This window comes from Lepidothrix coronata, unplaced genomic scaffold (assembly GCF_001604755.1).
Source record: "Lepidothrix coronata isolate B3197 unplaced genomic scaffold, Lepidothrix_coronata-1.0 Scaffold214, whole genome shotgun sequence".
Taxonomy (NCBI): domain Eukaryota; kingdom Metazoa; phylum Chordata; class Aves; order Passeriformes; family Pipridae; genus Lepidothrix; species Lepidothrix coronata.
In genome coordinates this window covers 1,028,925-1,047,011 of record NW_016690394.1, presented here as the reverse complement: position 1 = coordinate 1,047,011, position 18,087 = coordinate 1,028,925, and the positions used below count along the sequence as shown (strand labels likewise).

The 18,087-nt window shown below is 44.6% G+C and overlaps 1 protein-coding gene across 1 annotated transcript in view; it reads left to right on the top strand.

The window, feature by feature from the left end:
* The window catches only part of IFFO2 (intermediate filament family orphan 2), a 38,810-nt gene extending 24,898 nt beyond the window's left edge, over positions 1 to 13,912 (top strand). The window contains exons 2-9 of the mRNA XM_017833497.1: positions 1,593 to 1,653; positions 2,246 to 2,341; positions 4,818 to 4,958; positions 6,584 to 6,726; positions 9,296 to 9,416; positions 11,802 to 11,891; positions 12,511 to 12,641; positions 13,344 to 13,912. Of these exons, the coding sequence (XP_017688986.1) occupies positions 1,593 to 1,653; positions 2,246 to 2,341; positions 4,818 to 4,958; positions 6,584 to 6,726; positions 9,296 to 9,416; positions 11,802 to 11,891; positions 12,511 to 12,641; positions 13,344 to 13,449 (889 nt within the window). The 3' untranslated portion in view covers positions 13,450 to 13,912. The remainder of the gene's footprint in view (positions 1 to 1,592; positions 1,654 to 2,245; positions 2,342 to 4,817; positions 4,959 to 6,583; positions 6,727 to 9,295; positions 9,417 to 11,801; positions 11,892 to 12,510; positions 12,642 to 13,343) is intronic.
* The last annotated feature ends 4,175 nt before the right edge of the window (positions 13,913 to 18,087 follow it).

The following is an 18,087-nucleotide window of genomic DNA, read 5'->3' as shown; positions in this document are numbered from 1 at the left end:
TTGAAGCTCCAGGGAGGTGTGACCTGTCCAAGTGCCTCTGGCTCCTGGAGACAAACTGCACCAGCACCAGTCTGCCCACATCCTTCCCTGCCCAAAACTTCCACCCTGCCTTCCATTCCAGGTGGGATTAAAACTGTGGAGGCAGAGCTGTACCCAGTAGCACAGGGATGGTGTGTGCATCAAATCAGCCTCCACTGGACATCCTGCAGTCCAGCCACTGCCAGGCTGCTGTGGAAAACAGGATGGATCCATGCATTTTGGCACACTTAACCCTGTATTTTCCAGAATGCTTTGATTTGATGGATTTCTGGCCTCCCAGTTTGCTGTTTTCAGTTAAACTCTAAAAAGTGTTGAAGTGGCAACCGAAATTATTGTGATGGCACTTGGAGAGTCTGTTCACAGGGTTGTTTTTAATCATGTGGTATGCAAAGTTTCTTTTCCAGGTGTGTAATTCCTGTTGTTAGACCAGGCAAGTCTGGTGTGGCACTACTGCCCATTCAAAAAGAGGGCAAACATTTTGCTTTCTCTCTCCCTCCCAAACTCAACCACATCCATGTGTATGAATGTGTATTGTCACGTTTTCAAGACTCTCAGCTTTTGAATTCGTGTTGTTTGGGTTTTGCTCTTTAGGGAGTTTCAGTGCTTAAAAAGGAGCTGTTCTTTTATTTTTAACACTTAATCCAATTATTGTAGAATCTTAGAATAGTTTGAGTTGGAAGAGACCTTAAAATCATCTTGTTCCACCCCCCTGCCATGGGCAGGGACACCTTCCACAGACCAAGTTGCTCAGAGCCCCAGTAACGAAGTCAAACATGCTGATGTTTGTAGTGTGAGGTTTAATTGAACAGTTTATAGCTCTGATTGCCTTTCTTCCACTGCAGCCCTGCTGCAGCAGCAGTGTGTATCCCCTGCCCTCAGAGAATTTGTCTGAGTGCTCTCCTTGCAATGCAGTGCTGGGAAGTGACTGGAGCATGGAGATTATTGAGGTTCTTGATACAGAAGGCAAATGACTCTGTGAATGGATGGCACAAACTGGTAAATAGTAAGATTACTAATTCACATAACTTCCCTTGAACTGATTCTTTGTGCACTGAAAATTTCCCGCCTTATTTGCAACTAAAACTGAAACTAAAAGAGGGAAGATTTAGGTTACAGATGAGGAAGAAATCCGTCCCTGTGAGAATGGGGAGGCCCTGGCACAGGGTGCCCAGAGAAGTTGTGGCTGCCCCATCCCTGGAAGTGTCCAAGGCCAGGTTGGACAGGGCTTGGAGCAACCTGGGCTGGTGGAAGGTGTCCCTGCCCATGGCAGGGGGTGGGATGGGCTGGGCTTCAAGGTTCCTTCCAACCCAAACCATTCCATGATTCCATATTGTGTAGGAGATCAGGAGGAATGCTGATCCCAGTGGAAGTGGAATTAGCTTTTATTCTCTCACAGACTCAGTGTTCCTTGTTTGAGGGGGAACAAGTGGGGGAGATCATCTGCTCTACATTTCAAAGAACTGTCATCTCCTACATCTCTCAGACTTGTGATTTTGAGGGGGAAAATACTTTTCTGTATAATTAACACTTTGCCTGCAAATCTTGTCTTTCAGGTGGGAAGAGGAACTGACAAGAAGGATGAGTCTGGAATCTATGGTAGAAACCTTGCGAGAGGTAAGGTTTGAACAGTTTGTACTGAAAAGTTTTTCTGCACGTTTTATCATGCTGGTCATCATTTAAATTTGTGTTTTAATTTAAATTTTAACTAAAAATCTGACTTCTAGCCAGAGTAGCTGGGTGTGCTGCTCTAGATGACAGTGATAAAGTTGGGAAGCTGGAGCAGGAAGGTGCTGAAGTTGGTGACAAAGTGGATGGAGGGGGTGGTGATGTGCTTTATCAGCCTGCTCAGGATAAGTGAGGAGCTTTCACCTTAAGTCTTTGCTGCAGCCAGGTCTTCCTTATTCCCTTTTCCCAATTGCCCCCCACTTCTTACTTTTCTAAATTGATACCTGCCTCTTTTAAAAAATGCTTGGTTATAATTATGTCATTAGTATAGGCTGTTTCATGGCTCATCCCTCTCTTTTTTTATTCCTGATTATAGTGTTGGACCTCTAATCCGGGTGTATTGGGTTTGGGTTATTCCAGCTGGTCCATCAAGTCTAATTTTCTGTGAAGAATTTTCAGGGGAGCTGAGTTTTTCTTAGTGTTGTATTTTGGACACAGTAAGTTGAGTTGGGCTCTCACCTCTCTGTGCTTTCTCTTGCAGGAGGCACAGGAAGCAGAAGCTCTCCAGGAGGAGTTGAATGAGAAGATTGAGAGACTGAAAGCAGAACTTGTGGTCTTTAAGGGTCTGATGAGTGATGTAAGTACTGAGTGGCCCCTCCACTGCCTTTGTGAGTGTGTGTGTCATGCCAATGGCTTCATTCATGGAAAGGTGATTAGTGAGTGCTGCTGTGTAATTAGTGTGATGCTGCCTCTGATCTAATGCATCAGACAGATCTCCCTCCCCTGCTTCCTGTCTGGTCTGTGTAGAGATGCATTAACTTGCTGCTTAGCCCATAACCCAGACTCTTCCCTCCCTTCCCCTTCTCCACAGTGCCAGCATTCAGAGCTGCAGCCCTGGAGAAAAGTGTTGGAGAACTCCCAGGTCAGGACAAAGGGGTCAACACTGTGCAGCTCCATGTGCTGCTGACATGGGGGGTTGGGTCTGAGTTATCCAAGAAAATCCTATTCCTAAAGGAATACACTGTATAGAGTCATGGTTTGGGTTGGAAGTGACCTCAAAGCCCATCCCATCCTACCCCCTGCCATGGGCAGGGACACCTTCCACTGTCCCAGGTTGCTCCAAGCACCGTCCAACCTGGCCTTGGACACTGCCAGGGATGGGGCAGCCACAGCTTCTCTGGGCACCCTGTGCCAGGGCCAAACCACCCTCCCAGGGAGGAATGTGGGTTTAATCTCCTTTAATGAAAGCTCTGAAGAGAAGAATCCAATATCCCTGGGTCAGGTATTAGCTTTGTGCTGCTTCAAGCTAATGGTTTAAGAAAAAGAAAAAAGACTGGTTTTCAAAGGAATTTCCTCACGTCTCCTTAGATATTGACCTCCCTTCAAAGCCAGAGGGTCTTTTAGGCTGTGACTGAATAATTTTCTGACATTTAGGCCTGGTGAAATCATGTACTCATGCAGGTATCTAGAGAGATAAACAGGTGAACATTAAGGTGCCTTTCTCTGGAAGTCTACAGTAGTGCTGGTGCCAGTTGTCTAACGAATAAATCCTATTACGCTTATTTATTCTGTAATTTTGCATCTAACTGCCTTCTCCTGCCTTTATATAAACCTGCAGAACCTGCTCCCAGTGTCAAATACATTCTCCCTGGGCCACTGGATGTGTTTATGTGAAATCCAGCAATTAGCTGGCTCTTCTTTTGGTGTTTAATCGAGGATGGCTGTGCTTGGCTGGAGGGTGTGAAAGGGAGAAATTGGTTGGGGCTCCATCCCTGGGAGGACTTTTTGCACCGAGGAACAAACGTTGCTCCGTGTGTACAAAAAGGGTGGTGGTGAAGGCAAACATCCTCCTTTGGGCTTTACAAACTCTTAAGGGAGGAAAAAAAGCCCAGGGAAAGCACTGTGAATGCTTGCTTTGAATCTCACTGGGTAAATATTTAGAGCAGAGAAATGCAAAATGTTGGCACGTGGCTCTTGCTTTCCTATGGATAAATCACTGGTACCTGTTCAATGGATAAGATTGTTTTGAGTGTGTCAGTGTTTAGAGATTTCTTTTCCTCAGTGTGTTCTGGAAAACAAAAATCTCTAATTCTAAAGGTGGTTGACAGGGGCTGGAGAAGACCGAGTAATAATTTAATTAAAAAAGGAGGAAAAAAACAACCAGACCAACAAAACCCCCAAAGCTTTCCCCTTAGAAAGGGGATTTAGTATTTAAAAAGTTTTTCCTGCTTTTCTGGTCCAAGTGGAAGCTTTGCCTGGCCATTGAAGTGGGACTTTCTAACAGAGTAAGTCTCAACTAGGCTGGAAAATTTGCTTTGTGGGGTTTTTGAATGTTTCTTCCTAAGGAGCCAGATGTACTGTCTGAGTGGGAGTATCTCTTATAAATTGTGTTTGTAACTACCCAGAGTGAAGCAGGGCAATATTAAACTTTTGCCAGGCTGGAGGGCAGGGTAATGCCAGAGAGGAAGGAGTGTTTTCCGTGTCACAGGCTCTCACGGATCTCTTCAGATCCAGCCTCGATTTGATGACTCTGTGGTATGTGTAAAGTTGCTTCACCCTGAATCTGATTTAAGAGCAACTTCTCTGTGCAGCACAATTTTTCTGTTTGAAAGAGGGGAAGCTTTGCATCCTCACCAGGCTTTAGATTTCATTCTCTTCTGCACGTGCTACACAGGGGTTTTCTCCATTTTTAAAGTGTTATTTATAGAATCACAAAATGGTTTGGGTTGGAGGGACCTGCAAGATCATCATGTCCACCCCCTGCCATGGGCAGGGACACCTTCCACTAGCCCAGGTTGCTCCAAGCCCTGTCCAACCTGGCCTTGGACACTTCCAGGGATGGGGCAGCCACAGCTTCTCTGGGCAACCTGTTCCATTGTTACAACCTGTTATTGACCCATAAAAGTTCCCTGTTGCCTCATTAGCAGGTTTTTTGGGGTGGGTATAGGGTTTTTTTGTGGCAAATCCCTATGAGGAATTAGCATCAGGCATGAATGTTGGTTGTCAGCTGTCAGTCCATGAGGTTGACCTGGGGTTAGAGAGATACTGAGGGGTATCTCTTCTTTCCTGAACTGTATAATAATAGAGGATAATCACTGCTGTCCTTCCTGCAGCCCATGACAGACCTGGACACAAAGATCCAAGAAAAGGCCATGAAGGTGGACATGGACATCTGCCGCCGAATCGATATCACGGCCAAGCTGTGCGATGTCGCACAGCAGCGCAACTCGGAAGACGTTTCCAAGATATTCCAGGTGATTAGGCCATGAATTTTCCACAGGGTAGGGCAAGAGGGAGCCAGTGTTGAGGAGTGTGGTCCAGGTCATTTGCCTTTCTTGAAATTTTTCTTTACAGACATATTTTCCTCTCTGGGTCTGGCAGTGTAGCTCTCCTGCTGTAGCACTAAGAGCACAAAATGGAGAGAGTATAAAAAAGTCTCAGGATGACCTTTAAGACATAAGTCTGATGTTAGTCTGCAATGAATGCAGGGCAAGAATAAAAAGCAGCCTTACAGGGTCTAGGCTTGTATAAATTACTCCCTCACATTTGTTCCTTTCACAAGTGAGAGATTTCAAGCTTGTAGAACTGTCATCTGAATGTTCTTATTTCTGGCTCGAGCTCCGTGGCCAGAAATAACATTTCTCTGGCTGCTCTGTGAGACAGAAGCTCCAGTTGCTTTCCTTGAGCTACTGGGGCTCCTTGGTGCTGGAAGGAAAGTAATTTAATTTGCTCCAAAAGCTGTGACAGCTCTGCCTGGGGCAAACTCCCAGTGCAGTTGGTTTTCTGTCCCAACTGCAATTTCAGTTGTGATTAATCCACCTTCCTTCTACTTCCATCTCAAAGTGTCTTGTTCAATCTTTCAATAAATCTGATGCTTTTCTCTGTATAGCGATGCCACAATGTGCCAAATGCTGTCCAAACCCACTGTAAAAGGTCCTTGTGGTCTCTACTAATGAAGCTGCCTGAACGTTTGATGTTTTTTTTCCTTATGTACTCCGAAAGACTCAAATCTAATAGAAGACAAGTTTTTTTATGGCATGTTGAGCCACTGCATTGTGGTTCCTTCTTGTCTCTGAGTAGAGTTGCTGAGTCTTTCTGCTTCAAGGTACCTGCAGGACATACTTTTGGTCAGCCATGCAGGGGTTAAAATGATCAGGAGAACAATACCCTGGAGAACAAGGCCAATAAGGGATGGTCTAAATGCCCATTAGAGGAAAAACTGCAGTAGGTTGGCAGTGGAGTGTGTGTTTGTGACTCTGTGGCACGAGCTGTGAATGTCCTCTGTGTTCACAGCCTCAGATCCTCTGTGCCCCTTGCAGGAGTGTCCCTTGAGTTCTCTGAACCTCATTTCTCTGGGGCTGTCCAGGCGTTTTCCTGACTGATCCAACCCTTCTTCTGTCAGCCTGAAGATTCTCAGCCTGCGTCTGCTGATGGGGTGGGGATGACCCTGAACTAAAGGCTCTCTAGAAAGGTTTCATGTCTGTCCCTTCCTGGTGGTTCAACACTGGAGGCAACAGCCTGTGGTGGTGGCAGGAGAGGGAGAGTTCTGTCACTGCTCTCTGCCTGGGCACTGCTGCCAGCTTTTGCTTGTTCCTGTATCATTCCAACCTCTGCATGTCCTCTGGTAGATCCCAGATGAGCAGATGAACATCTGTAGAGCCCTGGCAGCCTGCAGCTTGCTTTGCTCTGTTCTGAACTGCTTCCCTGTGCTCTGTGTTCACCTCTCTTGGCAGACGCTATTCCTGATCCCTGACCTGCCTGGGAACTGATGGACAGTTGTATCCACTCAATCCTAATGCCTCTCCTTTACTTCCACGCCTGTATTTCCCACACCCTCCTCAGCTGAACCTAGTAGTCACTGCTCCTCTCTCCAACTCAGGTGGCTTCCAAGAAGAAGGAGCGCAAGCTCCCGTCGGACGACGACCTGTCGGAGCAGGACGGGGACAACGGGCGATTCTCTGACGACGAGGTCAGCTGCTCCCTCAACATCACAGATGAAATGAAGAGGATGTTTAACCAGCTGTGAGTACCCTGGGCAAAAACCCTTCTCAAATGCAGGCTTGGCCCCAGAACACCTGAGCTGCCACCATGGCACAGGCCTGGAGCTTTTCTGGAAGTTCAAATAAAATTACCTGATTTTTGTTCCTCCCTTAAATAGGGAGAACTGCAGAGAATATAAAAAATACAAACAACTGGTTTTGCTACTACATGTTGCTATAACAGCAGCAAAAGAAGAAACATGAAACAAAAAAAGAGTAAAACCCAGAAGTTTATTCTGTATGTTTGGCTGAATATTGGATTTCTAAAGGTTTGGAAAGAAACTTGCTGCTATTTGGCAGTTCAGTTTGAACTGAAAGCTCAATTTGAAATGGATACAAACTTCTCCAGTATTTTGGATGATTTTTCAGTTGAGCTGTAGGCATGTAGGAGTGGTGGATCTGTCTGGAAGATCAGTTCTAGCAGTGGACAACACTTCATAGATTTCAGGAATGTGGATAGTGTCAGCTGTGCTGCAAAGTCTGTTGCTCTAAACTAGAAGAACTGGAGTTTCTTTTGTTTAAAGCTTGGCCCCAAACCGCAGTGTTCAGAAGCTTTTAGCAGCCAAGAAGGGATTCTCTGTATGTTGGTGCTGCACGGAGCAGTTCAGGAGGGTGGTTGTTGATGTGCCTTGTGTTCTCCTCTCCCATTCTGGGTAGGATGGAGGTGGCCACAGCCTAGTGAGACTTCTGGGGGTCTCTGCTGTTTTCTTTTGGCAGAGAAAAGCCCCAGGAGGCACCATAGGTCTGATTTCCCCAGCATTTGAATGTGGGTCTCTTCTGCCAACTTGTGCAGTGAGTGCAGAGAACTCCCAGTGCTTTCCCACACAATGTAGGGCTGTATTTCATGTGTAGGAGTGCACAAGGAATGGTCCAAGAAGCATCAGCTCCTCTTCTGTTGTCAGACATTGCCAAGAGTTCTGTTTTCAGAGGGAGTGTCTCCTCTTTTCTGCCCCAATTCACTGTGTGGAAGGGCATGCTTTTTGCAAAAGTTGTAGATAATTTCCCTTGTTAGGACTCATTTTACATGTCTTTAGTCCCTCAGTAATAGTCAGTGCAATAAATACAGATTTTTAACTTCTCCACTACTAAATTCAGTGTGACTGCAGGTAGTGAGTGGACTTTTTAGAAAAGCAAGAAGCTAAAATGTACCTGGATTGGTCATGCATTTAGTTTTTAATTTTGTTGCTAACCCTGTCGTGTGATACCAGTGCTGCTCATGAAATTCTTATCTCTTGGTCCTATATGGCACAGAGTACTACAGGAATCTCGTGGATATATTTAACCTGGGCTGGGTATTGGGGATGTATGTTGCTGAGGAGTCTGGGCTTGGGGTCTTTGTGAAGTAGAAAATAATAGTTTAGAAATAAATGAGAAGTTTATATCAGTAACAGAAACAATGCAACTTGCATTTCCTGTGTAATGAACTTAATCTGTAAGTGTCTGGTAGTAAAAGAGTCAAACTGCAGTGGGTTTTGAGCAGTGTGTGTGTCTGAAGTCAGCCTGGGAGCCTCTGTGCTCTCTGACCAGGACAGATCTGGCAAAAAGAAACTCATTTGAGGAAGTTGAGTGTAAAAGGCACAATCATGAACGTACAAGTTTGCTGGGGTTTTTTAAATGATTTTTTTCCTGTCATGCTGACTGTAGCCAAACGTTTGCCTGTCTCTTGCCAAGCTCTGCAGCCTCCTAAGGACAGTATGGGCTCTCCTGCCTGCCTGAGATGTTATCTGTGTGGAAGGAAGTGAGCTAAAGTACTAAAAATGCATCAGTCTGAGACCAGCAGGCTGGGTCAGGAGCAGTTTCAGCTTCTCGTCGGGGCTCCTGAGCCAGGATGAGAAACAGCTACTGGTGTTGTGCTTTGCTGCTGTTCCAGCCCCTCTGAAACTTTCCTTTATTGCACAACTAAAGGGTTTTGAGCAAACAGCAGTGTGAAAGGTCACTCTTGCCACTGTTTGCTCTCAGTCTGAAGTGGCTGTACTTGTATTTTCATTGTTCCAGTGAACAAGGAGTGTTTATGCTCACCTGCACATCACTTCAAGGTTCATTTTTTTCATAGTTGTTACTTTTGAAAATGATATTTTGCCTTTGAAAGTGATGTTTTGCTTTGGAAAAACACATTTTTAAGTGCTGCAGGGAAAACGTTGGCTGAACTCCCTCGTGAAATCACAGAGTCTTCTGGTGCCTGGTCCTTGTAAAATTCCTCGTGCTGTGTTTGGGCTCGTTTTCCCATGGATAAAAAGAATAGTTTCAAGCATTTTTGTGGTTTTGCAAACAGGGGAAACTACTGTGTAGCTCCATCTGGAGGTCAGAGCCAGGGCTGTGTGCTCGGAGCAGCAGCGCCAAAAAGGATCTTTTATTCTGCTTTGGGTGGCAAAGAGCCCAGGAAAGAGGGACTTGGACAGTGGCAAAGCCTGTTTGTAAAAGCTGTGAGGATTTTCAGCTGCTGCATTGTCCCCTTCATTCAGCTCTCATAGCCCATTTTTCTAGACAATTAATTAAAGGACTGAGGGAGTGGAGCTGGAGTGCTTTCATTAATGCTGGGTCTGTTCTCACAGACGGGAGACATTTGATTTTGATGACGACTGTGATAGTTTAACATGGGAGGAGAATGAGGAAACACTGCTGCTCTGGGAGGACTTCACCAACTGCAATCCTTCAATCGACCTCCAAGGAGAGGTGAGTTCCTGTTATTTTCTCCAAATATTCCCTGCAGAAACTATCCCTCAGCTGCTGCTTCAGCCGTTTGAGCCTGCGGATATTTCACTGGTGACCTGTTTGCCACATAAACTTGCTTTGTTTTAAAATTCTCTCAGTGCTTTCTCTCCATGGTTGATTTTTCAGTCTGTGCAATCAGTTTATTTGCCAAACTTCATTTCTTTGGCCCCTTCAAACTGAGTATGTGAAGGTATTGTCGAAGTGAGTGCCAAAAGATCCCAGTGTGTGGCTGTTGCAGGAGATCAGGGAATCTGTCACCCTGAGCAGTCCGTTCTCTAAAGCTCAGTACTGACAGAGAGGAGGTTTAGGTGGGATATTGGGAAGGAATTCCTCCCTGGGAGGGTGGGGAGACCCTGGCACAGGTTGCCCAGAGAAGCTGTGGCTGCCCCTGGATCCCTGGAAGTGTCCAAGGCCAGGTTGGACGGGGCTTGGAGGTGCCTGGGCTAGTGGGAGGTGTCCCTGCCCATGGCAGGGGGTGGGATGGGCTGGGCTTTAAGGTCCCTTCCAACACAAACCAGTCTGGGATTCAATGATCTTCCACACAGCATCTCACTTTGTACATTATCATTCACACTTTAATTTTTAAAATAATGTGTAACAGGGGATGGGATTGCACAGTGGCCTTGTGGGGAGCAAAACAACCTGAGTGTGGTCTGAGGAAGATGTTAAAGGATGTATTTCCCACCCCAAACAAAGGAGCTGTGGTTGCAGGACTCCATAAAGCCCCACGGGTCTTCTGAGCCTGTGAGTCTCGTGCTTCCCTCTTCCCAGTCAATAGGAATCTGCTGGATAATGAACAGCTTGCTTTTAATCCTTAAGATCCCACAGAAAGCCAGCTAATGGCTGTATGTGCTGCCTCCTTTTTAAACAAGCCTAAAGAAGGATGGAAATGGCCAGGGAAGGCTGGAATGGGAAGCTGGTATTTCATTACTGAGTAGCACAGTGGTGGGAGGTGAGAAATAATCCTGCAGCCTTCCATCAGCACTGGGGTGTGGAGGTGCTGAGGCAGCAGTCTCAGGAATATTGTCTGGTGGTGCCTGCCGGGGTGTGTTAATGATACATCTCTCGTTTGTGACCAGCTGTACACTTGGAGACTGCAGAGATTAGGGGAAGTGCTGGAGCTGCAGAAAGCGGGGAGAGTGGCAGTGATAATGTGGAGCCTGTGCTGGAATTAGTGACAGGCTGATTTGCATAGAGCCCTGTGCTGTCTGAGCTATCACAGGGATGGGGCCGAGCCCAGCCTTATGTGTGGAAACTCTAAAGATTTTAAGAAGCTTAAATCCTTCTAAATGAAAATTATACAAGGAAAGGGTAGATTTTGCTTGTAGATGGAAATTCAGAATAAAGACTGCTCCGGCTGTGCCTGGTCTTTAACATGTGCTTTACATGCCTGAATCTTCCTTCTGTGGGCTTTATTCCTTTCAAGTTCTTACATGCTGCCCTCACCACCTTCTTTTATGACCTTCCTCCTTAAAGCTCTTCTGAATATAAAAGGATCAGTGCAATGATTCTTGTAACTCCAGGCTGGATAGCCTGGTGTTGGTACCAGGAACGATCCCAATAAATCTGTCACAAATGTGACCAGAGGATGGAAACATAATTAACACCCATCAGTGCAGTTGCATTAAATTGATGATAATTTTTTTGTGGAATACAGAGGCAGGTAATAACCTGAAAGAGAGAAAAATGACATTCTCTTTGTGACAGCACAAACCAGGTCTGTGTTTTGTAGTACAGACTGTACTGTCAGTGCAGAGCAGTGATGATCCAGGAGCAGGAGGTTTCCTTTGGGACAGCATTTGGTCCTGGGTGTAGTATTTCCCCAGGAGTGAACTGGCTTTATCCAGCAGTGCAGGGAGGAATTTCAATGGGAAGCAGTGCGTGCTGAGCATACCTGTGAGGTGCTGGAGAGTAATAATATGTCATTGGAAAATGAGAATTCCAGTGCAAAGCTGTAAGTAGCAATGTGGTCAATGGAAGGAAAAATTTAGTTTCATGGCTGGAGAGCAGCTACAGTCTGTCCAAGTGTGATCAGACTGTGAAAAGCTGAGGAAAATCCTTGGGTTTGGTGCTTTGGAATGCACCAGGTATATGGATTTAATTGCTGGAGCCTTGATCAGACTTTATCTTTGTGTGTCCAAAGCCGTGGTCGTGGCACAAAAATGTGTTTCCCAGTATTCCAGTTTGAAGAAGCAGAATATTCCTTCTCTGTGTGAAAATGTCTTTAAGAAATCTTTGCATGAAAGAGCATGACCTGCATTTCTAGATGAGCTTAAATAAAATCTTAAGTCCTGAAGTCTTTGTTGTTCCTTGCTGATTCTTTGTGTCCTCCTTTCCCCCCTGCAGGAAGAAAACCTGGGAAACCTGATCCATGAAACAGAGTCTTTCTTTAAAACAAGAGACAAGGAATACCAAGAAACAATAGGGCAGATAGAGGTAAGGAAAGGGATCATGACAATAGAAATGGTTCCTAATTGATGCAGACATGCCCGGTGTTCTGCTCTGGTGTATCCCAGAGGGAAAGAGGAATGTCTATATATCTAAGAATGCAAAGGCATTTCCCTCTGACATCCCCTGGGGATTTTCTTTATACCATTATTGCTCCATACTTTAGCACTGAGCATAAATCTGAGGCTGGTAGAGACAGAACCTTCAGAACAAAGGGAATAAAACACACTGTTATTCTTTTTCCCCTCTTTGTCTTGTATATCCACCCTCAACCTGGAAAATGTTTCACAGGTTGCAAGCTGTAGCTTCTCAAAATCCTTGCCCTGCCTACAATATGCTTTCATTAATTACTGCATGTTGACAAACAAGATGCCAAGCAGCAGAAAAAAACTGTAGGGCTGTTTAAAAAACAGTGTGGAGCCCTGATTGCACTTCACGAGCTGAGGAATACATTGGCAATAAGGAACAGTGAGATTAAATGTATATTAGGGGTTTGTTTTGGCCTGGCTCTGGGAGCTGTAGCATCCCCACCAGTATGGAAAATGGACTGAAACTGGGAAGAGCTACCACTCAACTTTAGGCTGATTATTTTCCCTTCCTTTTGCAGCTGGAATTAGCCACAGCCAAGAGTGACATGAATCGCCACCTTCATGAATATATGGAAATGTGCAGCATGAAAAGGGGCCTGGATGTCCAAATGGAAACCTGTCGGAGGCTCATCAAAGGCTCAGCTGACAGGTAACAAGGCATTACCCCTCTGCCTGGGGGGCTCCAGGAATTTATTTCCCTCTGGGTTCCTGCCAAGTTTAAAGGCAACAGTATCATTTTGTCTCTTTGTCCTTTGGATAATCTTGTTTTGTTCAGGGTCAAGTATCAGCTTTAAAGGGAGCCTGTAAGAGTATGTAGGGTCCTACACATTGTGCCACCTTTAAGGATTTGGCACCTATTGGTAAGAACAGGGATCTCTAACTTTTAGTCTTAACATCTTAGATTTAGAACTCTTAAAAGCCCAAATTAAATCTTGACTGTGGACTTACATGAAGAACTCAGGTTTCAATCTTCTCATGTGTTAAGAACCTTAGACTATGAGGGATTTTTCTTCTCTCTTGCTCATGCCCAGTAGAATAAGATGATAAACTTTCAATTTTTAAGACTGCACATATTAGGGATGATGAGAGTCTCTGTTAAGAGACTTAGTTTCCATTTCTCCATCAGTAACCCTATGGCAGCCTTTATGTTTGTTTGTATAGGAGATAAGTGGTGTGGCAACTTAATTTTACTGTTGGTATTTACTGTAAACCAAATATTTAATGTTAAAAAGTGCTTTTTTAAATAGTTTTGGGAAGTGAAAGTGACTATTTTCTTTAAACATTCTCTTTTTTCCTTCTGTCATGGGTATTTAATTTTTTTGTCTGAACCTTTCTGTGCATTTTTCTGCAGGAATTCTCCATCTCCCAGCTCTGTAGCCAGCAGTGACTCAGGAAACACAGATGAAATTCAGGATGATTTGGACAGAGAAACGGATGTGGAGCCCATGGTCAGCTGATACAAAGTTGGAGCATTTTGGTGAAGGCGAAGATGGAAGAAAAGATTCAAACCCAACACATTGATGGAGGAAAGATGAAAGACTTGCAAGCCCTTGCAAGTCTCTAAGGACTCATTCCTACACGCATCCCCACCCCACCCAAGGATTGGTGCTGTAAATTTCTATTGTTCTACAAACCATAAATGCAGAGTCCTGTAAGAGAACACGGGGTTTTAATTGTGCCTTTGCCCCAAGCTGAGCCACTTTGAGCTCCAGTAGAATATTATTAGCAGGTGTTTTTATAAAATACATTGTTTAAAAAATGCAAAGCTGGAAGCAGCAGAGAATGGTGCTGCAAAGGCTCTGGGTACTTCAACAAGCTGCTGGTTTTATTGAGCTGCTGCACTGATGGGCAAAAGGAACACTGGCAAAAAGAGCAGCAAACCCAAGACAATTCTAGTGCAATCACCAATGTCTGGCACAAAAAAAGAATTGCCTCCAAATTGAACTAACATTTAAAAATAACAGCAGATTTAGGGACAGCTCTTAGCAGTAAGCAGCTCTACAAGATTAAAAGGAGTTTCTTCATTCCATCTTTGGGGGTGAAGGAGCCTTTGAGACGTGTCCAGGCTTTCTGCTGGACTCCAGGACCTGGAGAAACAGGTCTCAGCTCGGTGGCAAAGCAGATGGACAAAGGAGGTGTCAGTGGGGGGAACTATCACTGATAAACTACTATGCAAAAACAAAAAATGCTCGCCTTATTTATATGGAATGTTTGGTCCCTGCTGGGCTACAGTTATCTCTTGGGAAAAAGAAAGCTAAACCCACATTTGCACACTTAGTTGTCTGTAGAGCTTCTTTCGAGGTGGAATGTCATATTACAATGCCTTTGTTTCCAATGGTTGGATCAGGAGGGGAATCAGCCCTTCGGTTCCGTGTTGGTTTGTGTCTTTTTTCAGGGGTTTTTTTGGTGTTTGCAAATCTTCTGTTGCTGACAGGGAGATAACTCCATTTTATGCCGCTTTCATGATGTTTAGAGTTGAAGCACCGGGATAAACTGATATACATGGAGGCTGGAGACATGAGACTGGGAGAGTTGCAGACCACTGTTCTTCAGGGAAACTGAACATTGGGAAACACTGTAATCCTTTTTAGGGCATAGTAAACTGAATCCTAGGCTGCTGCTGCCCTGGAATTAGGGAGGAACAGCCATGTGCTTTGTCTGTGAGAAAGTGGGAAGACCTTGGCTTTGTCTCTGTATTTTTACCCAGGAGAAGCAGCATCGAAAGTCGGATCCCTTGGTGGTGGTAGAGGAAACTCTGACATCATTAATCTGTTCATGGTTATAATGGGAATTGTAGCACCTCAGCCAGGTAAAAACAGGGTATAAACCTCAGCCAATAATTTTTCTTTGTTTTTAGACCAAGACTGAAAGAGTAGTTCATACTGCCTAAAGCTAACTCTGGACTTAACTAGCGGTTGTAAGACTTGGAGTAAACACCAAATGTATTTGCTTTTCCTGCCAGGAAGCTTAGAAACTGCTGTGTAGGAGCAGTGCTAGGACTGGACAGGGAAAATCTTGATTTAAGCACCCTCTCAGTGTTGTGGAAAGGTAAACTGGCCAATCTTTGTAGCTTCCTGAGCATCATTTCCAAGCCTCTCTGGTGTATTGATCTGGGATCAGTGGAGTTGCATAGTAAGCAAACAGCCAGTATAGATCAATGTTGTTTAATTCCATTAAGAGCACAAGTGTCTTGGAAAATGGCTCATTCCTGGGCAGCAATTGCTCTGTCTTGTGTGGCCATGGAGAGGGGCAGCACCTCAGAGGGTTTCTGTTGCACTGGAACTGTGGATACAGGAATGTTTTCTCCTTTGAGTTTCCTGTGTTGCTGCCTGGAGTTCGTCGCCCTCAGATCCATCTCCTGCTTGGAATGGTGGTGCCTTTAGGCCATGTGGATCTAAATGGGCTCCCTGTGTTTTTCAGAGTGGGGAGGAGGACTGGGATGATCCATCTGGATCCACAATGTGGAGGGTACCATCCTCAGCTGACGGCTTCTGCCCGTGAAAGTAGATCCAAGGATGTTCTTGTGGTGTCCTTACTGATGGAAATACTCAGTGCAATTACTCACAGAGTAGTTAGCAACTCCTTGGGTCCTGTGGTGTGGGGGAGGGGCTTTCCAAAGCCTGTAAATGTAGATAACTTTTCTCTGGAAGAGAAACCTTTTTTCCAAAGTGCTCATTCCTGTTATTCCTTAGGTGGCCAAAGTGGTAAATGTCATGTTCATAGGGCTGAAAGCTGGGGGGTGGGTGGGAGGCTGCAGAGGGAGTACTTTTTGAGGGGGCTGGGACTGCATGTTGTAAATCAGTAATTTTAAGGTTTTCAAGCCTGTTTGAACTTCAGCTGCTACTGAGGAGTTTGTCCTGAGGCCGAGGAAGCTCTGCCAAAGCTGGATGTCTGTGATGCTTTAGTGACTGTGGGGGAGGCTTTGCTCAGCTGTCCTTGCACAGTGAACCCTGGAGGCTGCCTTTGGCTCCCCTCAATTAGGGAAATTAGGGAATGCTCCTTGGCACTGGAAAATCCAGCATTTGTAAGGGCCATCGGGATTCGCTGCTGGTTTGGGGTGAGGTTGTTATTTTTCTTTAAAACTCAGAGTCCTCACAGGGAAGGCTGGGTGTTCCCAAAACTAGGAGCTGGTGTGTTGAGGGTGGGGAAAATGGGAATATCCTCAGTTGGACAGTGAGGAAGCAGGAATTCAAGTGTAAAGTCCAGTTACCCACAGGCACAGTGCCGAGGAGCACCTGTAGTAGGGTCGGTGTAGGGGGTGTGGGGCTGTAGTAGAGGGTTTAGGAATCATGTGGATGATGGTGATGTGTAGGACAGTAGATTCCCATGGTTGGTGGTGTCTGTTTCTTATATCCATATATAATCCATTTTTAAAGAAGAAAAGGTGTTTTCATACTTGGGATTGGGGGTTTATTTTCGTTTAGGCTGGATCAACCACTTGGGAGTTACAGGGGTTGATCCTTGATAGTTTTCCTGGGAGGTCATTGGTTTAGTGTCCAGCTGGTCCTGCTCTGTGTGTGTATCACCACTCTAAAAACCAGATCAAAAGCTTGCCAGAAAAAAAACAATTAATTGTGAAAATGCTGGAAATGATTTGGATGACCTCTTTCTTTTTCCTTTGTAAAGCTGTAAATACTTTATTTTTGTTTTCTATTCTTAATACGGTGTCATATTGACACTTTTTTAGACTTACAATCAGAAAATCCTCCTCATCGTTTCTCATTTTTTAAAAGGGGATTTCAAGGAAGCAAATTTTTTTGCTCATTAGCAGTGTAATAATAGATCAAATTCCTAAAATGGGTTTGTACAAAAATGTTTTCAGTAAACACATGGCAGTTTGTGGATGCATGTTGTTCAAAAATGTCCAAAGAATAATGTGGTACAAATGTTTTAATGTGGCACAAACATTTTTTTCAAAGACTTAGTGATGCTCATATTAGTTCACACAATGAAAAAAACAAAATTACTTAAAAAAAGATATGTGTTGGGAGGGAATGTAATGAAACTCATCTAAGCTAAATGTGTAATCTATTTATAAAAACACAGTATATATTCTATTTTTATTAGAGGTTTTTAAAGTGCAAACAGAATTCTGTTAGCAAATGCAATTATTCCCTTGTCAAGTCTCTTCTACTCTGATGGGACTCCCAAATTCCCAAGCATGGAAACAATGGGAACTGTGGAGCACTCACCTGTCGCTTCCTTGGGGAGAAAACAGCAGTTTAACAGCCTTTCTGCCACTGCAGAATTATTGCTTTTCCCTGTGATTTTATTCCCTTCCCCTGATTGTGAGGATCCTGCTGGAAAGGGTCAAGGCCTCCATTTGCGCCCCTAAATCCCAGGACAAAAGTCAGCCCCAGCCTGGGTTTGTGTTCTGCCAGGCTGGAAAACAAATTATATTTAACTTCCTGTATAAATTGGGATTAACTCAATGAAACAAAATGACAGATCTGAATTGTGCCTGAATATGGATCTAAAGCTGCTTCTAAAATGAGATTATATTAATTTTTATTTCCATAATCATTCCTGCCAGCAAAAACACGAGTTGGCTCCTGGATCCAGGCCTGACTGGGGAAAAGCCACGGCAGTTGGTGGGTGCTCACAGAGCCACGTCCTGGTGTTTCCCTTGGCTCTGGGAAAACGGGGAAGGATGTTTGTGTTGGAAGAACTGCAGCACTGGGAAGGCTCTGTTTCATGTTTGAGAGTGCTTCATTTTAGAGCTGAATGTTTAAGTAGTGATTTATCCCAAATTAAGACATCTTAGTGCTTCCATGGTGTAGGAACACCTCGATGAGGATTTTCCACTTTTTTGCTTTAGGATTTCAGGATTTTTATTCTTTTGCACTGGTCCAGGATTGGTTGCAGGGGAACACACAGGTTTTTAAATGCTTTGCCTTTAGTGTTGTTGCCCAAATGTTTGATTTTAAGCTGTTAGTGGAATGTAACTTGTGTCAGTTGGAGTTTTAAGTGAGAAACAAAGTTGTCCAGTGAGGCAACAAGTGTTGTCCTGGTGTTAATAACGTTGGGATTAGAGGTGAGCTGGAAGCACTGCCTGCCACATTCCTCATGGGAATGAAGTCCCAGCCCCTCTCCCC